At 50.5% G+C, this 9,417-nt stretch overlaps 1 protein-coding gene across 1 annotated transcript; it reads right to left on the reverse strand.

The window, feature by feature from the left end:
• Positions 1-5,605: 5,605 nt before the first annotated feature.
• On the reverse strand, positions 5,606-8,440 carry LOC123161817 (protein LEAD-SENSITIVE 1). The gene is made up of 2 exons (XM_044579629.1): positions 8,089-8,440; positions 5,606-6,650 (listed from the first exon to the last, which is right to left on the reverse strand). The coding sequence occupies exons 1-2, from the start codon at positions 8,414-8,416 to the stop codon at positions 5,896-5,898; spliced, it is 1,083 nt and encodes a 360-aa protein (XP_044435564.1). The 5' UTR covers positions 8,417-8,440; the 3' UTR covers positions 5,606-5,895.
• Between the last annotated feature and the right edge of the window lie 977 nt (positions 8,441-9,417).

Consider the following 9,417-nt stretch of genomic DNA (forward strand, 5'->3'; position numbering starts at 1 on the left):
CTTGCACACACTAATGTCGCTTAGAGCCTTGGCTAAAGTGAAACTCGGGATTAAATCCATCTTAGGTAGCCGCGTAATACAACCAAAATTAACGTGGCAAAGACGTGAATGCCAAACATCAGATTTGTTCAGACTAGAATGAATTTGGTTCACAACTTTATTACAAAAAACTGCTACGGAATGGTGGAACAAACCACCACAATCATACCCTTTTCCAACAAACAGTCCATATTGAGATATGACTACTTTATTGGACTCAAATACTAACTTAAACCCTTCTTTACATAGAAGGGAGACACTAACGAGATTCTTCTTGATGGCGGGGACATGTTGCACGTTCTTCAGTTGCACGATCTTTCCTGAAGTAAACTCATATTCTACCATGCCAACACCATGAACAGAAGCATGCGAGCCATTCCCCATCAGGACGAAGCAATCTCGTGCGACCTGGTAAGAAGAGAACAAAGACATATCAGCACACACACATGAATATTTACACCTGTGTCAACCCACCAATTTCTGGATTGACAAACTGAAAGTACAGTAAATAGATTACCATACCCAGATACCCCATCATTGTTGCTCATAGTCACATTGACAGACTTGGAGTCCTGTCCTGGATTCTTGTATTTGTTTGGGCACTTGTTTTCCCAATGTTTCTCTGGACCACAAGTAAAGCAACCATCACTGTTTTTTCTTCACTGTTTGTTCTTGGGACTTTTCTATTTGTGCCCCTAACTCGAACCCACTACTCATATTTACCCCTAATTTTGAAGCATGCTCAAATTTGCCCCTCTGTCATTAGATGCACTTATAGAAATGCCATTCTACCCTGTTACCGTCTAGTCAATGGTCTTTGACCGCTATCTGGACTTATGTTGGACATTTTGCCCCTGACTCCATGTGTCACTTACAGGTGGGACCCACTCTAAAAAATAAATGGAAAAAATTCTTACTCTCACCCCTCTCTCTCGCACACATACATGTGGGGCCAAACTAGGTAAAACAGAAAAAGAATTTTTTAGTGACTTGTTTATTTTAGAATGTAAATATATTGTGTTAATTTAGTGTGGGGTCCATTGCTCAGCTATGTTTTACCTCATAAATATATTGTGCTAATTAAGTGTGGGCCACAGTCAGCCTCCCAACCGGAGCTTACACTCCGGTGTGATCTCGTGAATGGCGGCGATGCACCGGGAGCAAGCTGCAGAGGCGGGGCAGGGAAGGCATGCACACATGCGTAGAAGCTTGCTCACGGGAGCCTCTGGAGCACCCACACAACAAAACATTTCCAGGGAAGCACGGAATGTCCATGCCCGGCAGCCATGGCGGAGGACGAGGCAAACCTCACAAGGACGACACCAAAAGCTAGGAATCGAGCATTTGGGGTCAAGGGAAAGGAAGAGGGGATCACCGTGGGGATGTAGGTGTAGTCGTTGGGTTCTATAGATCACGAGAGGCCGCAAATCGGGGCCGGCGAGGGGCAGAAGGAGTTGGAGAAGATGGTGTTGACGACATCATCTACGTCTGTATACATTCAATCCCTTTGGTGGAGAAGGTCAGGGTGCCTCATTGGAGCTCCAAGACACATCCGTTCTTCGAGGGAAGGACAACCACCACGTGCAAGAAGTCGTTGCATCGTTGGAGTTGTTTTGGATGCGGTGGTGCCAGAGGGTGAAGGGTGAGGGGAAAGGAAGAGAGGGGGATGGTGAAAGAGGGCGGCGACGCCTGGGGAGCCAGCGGCGACGCCTGGAGAGCCCGCGGCGGCAGAGGCGCGGATCGATGGACCGGGATTCACCAGAGCGGAGAGAGTGGCTGTCCGGTCGTGCGGTAGGAGAGAGAGAGTTTTCCCTTTTTTTCTTCTTTCCTTTTTCTACTTTGGCCCCACATGTAAGTGTGTGTGTGAGAGAGAGAGGGTGAGAGAAAGAGTTTTTTCATTTATTTTTCAGAGTGGGCCCACCCGTAAGTGACACATGGAGTCATAAGCAAAATGTCCAGCAAACGTCCAAAGAGCGGCCAAGGTCCTTTGACTGGACGGTAACGGCACGGAAGGGCATTTCTATAGGTGCACCTAACGGCAAAGGGGCAAATTTGAGCATGCTTTGAAATTAGGGGTAAATTTGAGTAGTGGGTTTGAGTTAAGGGCACAAATGTAAAAGTCCCTTTTGTATTTCTTCTTACCCTTTTTCTTGAAGGTAGTATTCTGCTGGACAGTGTTCTTTCCCTTGAACTTGTGAAAATTCTTCTACATCACAATGGCGCTAGAAGAACCCTCTGCCCCTTTCACGTGTGAGTCCTTTGGTCTCATGTTCTGCTCAACACTTAGATGACCGATGACATCCTCAACAGAGAATTCATGTCTCAAGTTCTTGAGAGAAGTAGCAAAATTCCTCCATCCAGAAGAGAATTTTGCGATAATGCAACCCACAACAAACTTGTCCGCAACTCACACTTCAGGAGCTCCAGCTCCTTAGCGATGCACTGTAGCTCATGAGCTTAGTCCAATACAAAACGGTTATCAACCATCCTGTAATCATGGAACTGCTCCATGGCATACAGTTCGCTTCCAGCATCGGTTGCGCCGAACTTAACTTCGAGCACATCCCACAAGTTTTTGGCAACCCACATATGAATATATGTGTCAACCAACTTGTTTCCAATCACACTCAGAACTGCTACGACAAAGGTGGTGGCTGCCTTCCTAAATGCCTTCTCCTGTTCAGGAGCAATTGTTTCGATGGGAGACACACCACCAACCTAGAACACGTTCATCGTAGTGAGCCACAAGGTGGTCCTTGTCTGGCAAGCCTTAATGCGTCCCAGTAAACTTCTCCGGTTTCAGAGTAGCGGCGAAGCCTTGAAGAAGTGCCTAACATAAGGTTTTGGGATTGTTGAAAATATAACGAGCAAATAGGGGATGAACGGATCATAGCCTCTACTTGGCTAGGCCAACGCGTCGCGTCGAGGCGAGGCGACGGAGGAGGAGGAGCGTGTGTGTACAACTCCTCTTCCCAAGCTCCCAATGGCATGTGGCACAGCAGCCCTTATAAAGAAGTCTCGCTCTTCTTAGTGTAACAGTATGGTACTAAACTTCTCGCCACTTGTCATGCATCTAAATAGGCCTTAGAGATTAATTAAGAATTATTGTCTTATAGGGACTAAAGCCCATCTATAATCCAACACTTTACAGAGCTCTAAACCTACCCCATTGCGTACGTATAGGAGTACATGACCATCTTGGAGTATAAGAGCATCTTCAGCCGTTGCGCCCCAGGAGGCATTTTTTCGCCGTTTGGGGGGTTGCCGGTGAAAATTTTGTTCTGGGGCGAATTTTTTTCCACTCGTTGCGCCCCCAGGAGCAGGTGCACACCCGCGCCCACGGCCTTCTTGTGCTCGTAACCACCGAGGACCGCCTCCTCCACCAGCGGCGTCAAGCTCAACGCGCAGCCGGGCATCCCTGCACGGCCCCATCTCACTGCTCTTGGTGGCTAGCTCGGTCTCAAGGAAGGGCACGATGACGACGGTCTCCTTGAGGATCTTGTGCTCGAGCAGCTCGGTGCGCAGGCGGGACTCGCGCTCCTGCAGCTCCTCGATGAGGCGGGAGAGCTCGGCGGCCTCGGGCGTCGTGGCCGCGCACGCCGGTTGCACCTGCGCGGAGGAGCGCGGGAAGTAGACCCCGAAGTAGCGTGCGAAGGAGCACGGGAAGGAGCTGCCGCCGCCCTTGCCCCCGGAGCTGGGCGGCGCGGGCGAGCACTGGCCCGAGGGCTGCTGCCCCGGCGTCGGCTTCTGCGGTCGCGCCACCGCCGGGACAGGGACGGCATGCTGCGACGGTGCTGGTGCCGAAGTCTTGCGGGAGGAGGTGGTGGAGGAGGTCTTGGGCATGGCCGGGCTGCGCCGGAAGCCCATGGCCGCCTTGACTCTGTCGGCCACCATTGCTGCGGCCGTGGAAGAACACACAACGGCCGGGGCTGAGGTCGTTGGGTGCAGCGGCGGCGCGGTGGGGTGTAGCGGCCGGGGCCGAGGCTGGCGGCGTCGTGGGTTGCAGCAGCCGGCTACGCAGCGGGCGAAGGGGGGGGTCGAGGCAACGGTGCCGGGACGCTCTGGATCGGGAGCACGAGCGGCGGGGAGGGGATGAGAGAAAGGGATAAAGGGAGAGAGAGAAAGTGGGAGAGAGAGGACATGGTGGGTGAGAGAAGGACGTGGTTTTGTTTGGCTTGGTGTGGGAAAGTCATCGACAGTGGGCCAGAAAGGCAAAGAAAATAGCGCCGGTGCCCCCCAGCTGCCCCCAGGATCTTGGGTTTCGCCTGGGCTCGCCGGCTGTATTTTTTGACTGATCCGCGAAAAGTAAGATCGTGGGGGCGTGGCTGGGACTTTTTTGTCCGCCGGCACTGAAAAAGAGCTCCTGGGGGCTTCTTGGGAGGCAGCTGGAGATGCTCGAAGGCAAGGTGAAATAAATGCTACACTATCCTATATTTCCTAAATAAACATTATAGTCAACAAGATTAACCAGATATTATTATCTTATATGGGCCAAAGCCCATCTATAATCCAATACTTTACAGAGCTCTACACCTACCCCATTGCGTCGAGCCACAAGCTTAGAACTTGCCACACATAATTAAAGAATCTGACAACGAGCAAACACGTCCTAATCACATGCTCTCCTATTCTATATACTTCAATCACTGAGACAAGCCGGCAGAGGACAAGTTTGCTGTATATATAACACGTAGTCTACTGACTATTAGTGACAAGTAGTCTGTAACTTGTCTGATTGTCTTACCAGTCTGTAACAATGGTCCTGAGCTGGCCCTTTCCTTACCTGCTTCGATGGATCAACCAACACCCAGATCTCAATCATCCACGACATGACCAGCCTTTTGCTAAAATAATGAGAATCAAAGCAATAGGACTGGTGAGAGAGAGTCTATGAGGCCAATGATTAAAGGCAGAGGAACACACACAGAGGAAAATTAAAGTTAAGGGCAGGGCATCCGATCCGAGTAAATTCAGAAGAAACAACAGCCATCTTTACCATGCATGTTCCTCCTCCTCCATCCATCCATCCATCCATCCATCGAGATCTCGCATCATCTCACGTGGGCAAAGGTTAGCGAGGGTGAAGTTTCGCTTGCGGCTTCGATGAGATTCTGCATGCCCCAAGTTGTCATTTTGGAATCATGCATGTGCTCTGGACGAGTCATCTGCTACTGAGTACTTCTACTGACTACTACTGACCCTGACCTGAAAGTAGACAGCACCGACATGCTACGCTGTTGTCATCAGTCCTGGAAATACTTCAGGAATGGAGAGCACTTTGTGGATTTTGTTGTGGGCTCGCTCAACCGACCGACAGAGGGCTCAGCGGGGGGCAGGCAGGCCCCGACTAAAATTCCTAAAATACTTTTGGACGCTCAAGGGAAATATATATAAAAATTCTTTAGAGGGCACACACAATAAAATCTCCACTCAAACTTTCAGCCCCACTGACAAACTTTGTCGGACCACCACTGTGTGGGCATGTACTCGTAACGTAGCGGGTGATGGCAGGCTAATTGGCAAATAATGCTCGAAGAGAATCAATAGATGAATAAGAGAGATCACAGAACAGAAACAGATAATTATATGATCTATGCAATTCACAGAGCAGAAACAGATAATTAAACTATATAAAGCTAACCGATTATAGCCTGGTCGTCCAACTACGCAAACTCCTTGACACGTCTAACAGGGAAGAAGATGAGTTCCTATGATACAGAGTGAATTGCTCAAGTAAAAAGACTTCACCTTCGATATCTATACTGCACTATTCGGCCTTACTGGCTTATTCCGTGAAGTACAAACTCCAAACTATCACACAGATCAAACATAAAGAATCACAACAGCAGCTCCTGGTCACTTCACGGATTGCAAATGCAAATCACTGTCACGTTTCCTCTTCAGCGGCAGCAACCTCGTCGTCACCTTAGCGGGCTGCTGTTTCTTCTTCACCCATTCTTCTTCGGCTTTGGCCCGGCGCAAGCCCAGATGCGCCGACAGGTTCTCCACCTCCACCTTCACCACGTCCTTCCTCACCCCAATGTCGGTGATGTACCTGCCGGCGCAGTACATCCCCGCCGTGACGGCGGCCATGCCCAGCGGGCCGGCCGACATGAGCCTGAACGGAGTCGAGAAGAGCGCCGCCAGCGGCACGCCGACGGCGGAGGCCGCCTGGCCGCTCCTCCCGATGCCCTTCTCCGGCGGCAGCAGGAGCCCGGTCTTGCAGTATAGCGCGAAGTCCTCGCAGTTGTTCTCGAACACGTCGTAGCTGCCAAACCCGTTCTGGAGCAGGTACATCGCCCGGTGCACCACGGCATCCGCCGGGTCGGACGCGGCGGTGGTGCAGGTCCCGCCGCGGAGCTTGGCGAGGAACACGGCGGGAGGGACGCCGTACTCGAAGCCGTGGAGGGCGCCGTCGCGGAGGAAGCAGTCGAGGCAGGTGAGGATGACACCGCTGTCGGGGAGCTGGAAGCCGCAGTCCGGGAAGGTCGGGCACTCGGGTGAGCCGGCGGAAATGAGGCTCGAGATAGCCACGGCGGAGTCAAGGCCCGCCGTTCCCGCTTCTTTCTTCGTTGTGAAATGCACCACCTTGCTTCCGCCGACGTAAATACCTGAAGAAATTGAGCATGACATGAAATTCGAGATAGAACAAATTCACTCATCAGTGACCATAGTACACGCTACACACATACATTCTCTATTCATTTTTTTTTGCTTTTTATCTTAATTCCTTATTGAATGGCTACAAATGAATACTACTACTCGGAAACATGCCAGCTTTTTTATGCAGGTTTAGACATGTGGAGAGTGACCCCGTGTCCCCATGTATGTCCTCCGGTACATATGTCCAAGGAGGGCATCTGTATAATTGTCACTTGAGCAGCTGGGAACGATGGCTGCAAATGCAAGGGAAAAAGTACCATGATGTCCCTGCATGTAGCCAGCGCATAGCGACACCACGAAGAAGAGTCCTTTATGTTCCCAAGTGTGGATTAAATTACGGCTGACGAAAGAAGGTTAAAAATGGAAAAAGATGCAAAGTAAAAGAGTCATGGTAACGCAGCAGCTAGCTGGAAGAAGAAGAAGAAGAAGAAGAAGAAGAAGAAGATGCATGAAGGCATCAAAGTGGAAAGAGGGTCACTTTGGTCACAAGTAATAAAGGTAAGTAAATGGATGCTAAGATCGACACTTGAACACTGGAAAATTACACATGTGTAGTCACCAACAGTTTGTGTTAGATCATCAGTCACCAACAGTTAGTCTAGGTAACAGTTCTGAGTTATAGTTGCACAGAAAAGAGAATTGTAGAGCAGGTGAGCTAGTAGCATTATTTTTCTTTTCGCTGCGTGGCATATCGAGTCCGTTTGGATCGTCAAATTCTGTCAGTGTCTGATCTAAAATACTTCCGAGTGGCTATTATCTTTTCTGCCAAAGCACGTTGCGAAGTTGCAAACTGAAGCAAGATCCGCTTGGGCAATTGTACTGCTACTAGTTCGGTCATTAAATTTGGGGACTGTATACAATACAGCTAGACAGCTAGTAAAGCCAATCAAGGATGCAGCAAATTCGACGGGACCCAGAAGCGTACCGACAGAAATACGCGTCCGCTATTAGGGAAGCCGACGAGGACGCTGAGCCTACTGTACGGCCAAGCTGCTCCCGGCGTAATTAACTGCGAGAATCTGCTCGCGGACGTACGTACGGAGGGGATGGAAGCAGAGGCAGAGCACGAGCAGAGCAGTGCTGAACGAGCAAGGCAAAACCGGTGTCGAAGCAACACTCCATTCCCTCCAGGTCCGAGAACGAGCAAGGCAGAACATAGCAGTACGGTTAAGCTGCTGCAAATACACCCCAGCGCGATTAACTGCGAGAATCTGCTCGCGGACGTACGTAGGGAGGGAATGGAAGCAGAGGCAGAGCACGAGCAGAGCAGAACGAGCAAGGCAAAACCGATGTCGAAGCAACACTCCTCTCTCCGCCGAATTAGCCGCCCGGAAACGCGAAATGCGGCGAGAAGGATGGCGGCCCCAACATGCAATTCACACGTACCGTGGTGGGAGTAGGAGTAGGCGGCGCGCCATGTGTAGATGTGGTCGCCGGGCTTTAGCTCCGACCGCTCCACCCGGTGCGACAGCAGCCCCATCGCTCCCCCGTTCGTTCCGGCAGTGTGTGCGCGCGCTCGCGCCGGAATTACGGGAGCTGGCGAGGCGCGCAGTGGCACCGAGTGATGCGAGGAAGACGCTGGCTCTCGGCTCCGCCCGTGGCTACTGGCTGGGCTGGGGGGGAGGTCACGCTTGCCGCGCGATGGCTGGAGGGAGAGGTGAAGTGGGAAGCGTGGGATTGAGCTAGATATCTTGACACCCGGAGGCATCGGCATGTGTGTGTGATCCGGGGTGCAGCCCTCGGGATTCGTGCGCGATCTCGGAGGGTGGGTGTACTGTCCTACGTGCCCTTCTTTTCACTCAACCAAGTATTTCGTTTTCCCAGTGGACCGCTCCTTCTTCTCTATAGCATGTAAATAAACGGCGGTGTAAAGACTGGACTATTTTAGATGTATATTCTTTTGGCAAGAAGATGCTGAAAAAAGGTACATGCTGGTCAAATGAACATGGTTTGTAGGCCTAAAGACCAAGATGGCATTGGAATTCATGACCTGTAGGTCAAGAGTGTGTCCCTACTTAGTAAATGGTTGTTCAAACTTCTTACTGAGGATTGTGTTTGGCAAACCATGTTGTGCAACAAGTATCTAGACCAAAAGGCAGTGGCTCGGGCCTATTGGAAACCTGGCGACTCGCACTTTTGAGCTCGTCTAATGGCGGCAAAGAAACATCTCTTTCGCTTTGGGTCTTTTGCGATAAAGGGCAGTCGGAAATTCGTTTCTGAGAAGACATATGGCTAGGCAATGCCAGTCTCCGAGAACAATACCGAGCCTTATACACCATTGCTCGCGATAAAATTAATACTATTGCACACGTGCTCAGTTCGTCTCCGTCGAATATTTCGTTCAGGCGAGACTTGATTGGCCCCCGACTTATGTCATGGCATAATCTTTTATCCCGTCTGGATTCGATTAACCTGACACAAGGCCGAGATGTTTTTCGCTGGAACCTTACTACATCGGGGTCTTTCACAATAGACTCTATGTATCATGCGCTAATGCACTCTGAGGTACCAGTGAGTAATAACAAGAAAATTTGGAAGTCAAAGATTCCAACTAAAGTTAAAATCTTCATGTGGTATATTCGTAGGGGAGTTGTGCTAACGAAAGACAACCTTGCACGACGCAACTGGCCAGGAAGTAAGTAGTGTTGCTTTTGCGCTCATGACGAGATAATCAAGCACCTCTTTTTCCTATGCAAGTTTTCACGTTCTACATGG

This window comes from Triticum aestivum, chromosome 7B (genome assembly GCF_018294505.1).
Source record: "Triticum aestivum cultivar Chinese Spring chromosome 7B, IWGSC CS RefSeq v2.1, whole genome shotgun sequence".
In the NCBI taxonomy this organism is placed as follows: Eukaryota; Viridiplantae; Streptophyta; class Magnoliopsida; order Poales; family Poaceae; genus Triticum; species Triticum aestivum.

Excerpts from the sequence above, each read along its gene's own strand:
- LOC123161817 (XM_044579629.1), bottom strand. The coding sequence starts at position 8,416 with ATGCCGATGCCTCCGGGTGTCAAGATATCTAGCTCAATCCCACGCTTC. Across the intron at positions 6,651-8,088 it reads CTACTCCTACTCCCACCACG|GTATTTACGTCGGCGGAAGC; the intron begins GTACGTGTGAAT and ends CAATTTCTTCAG.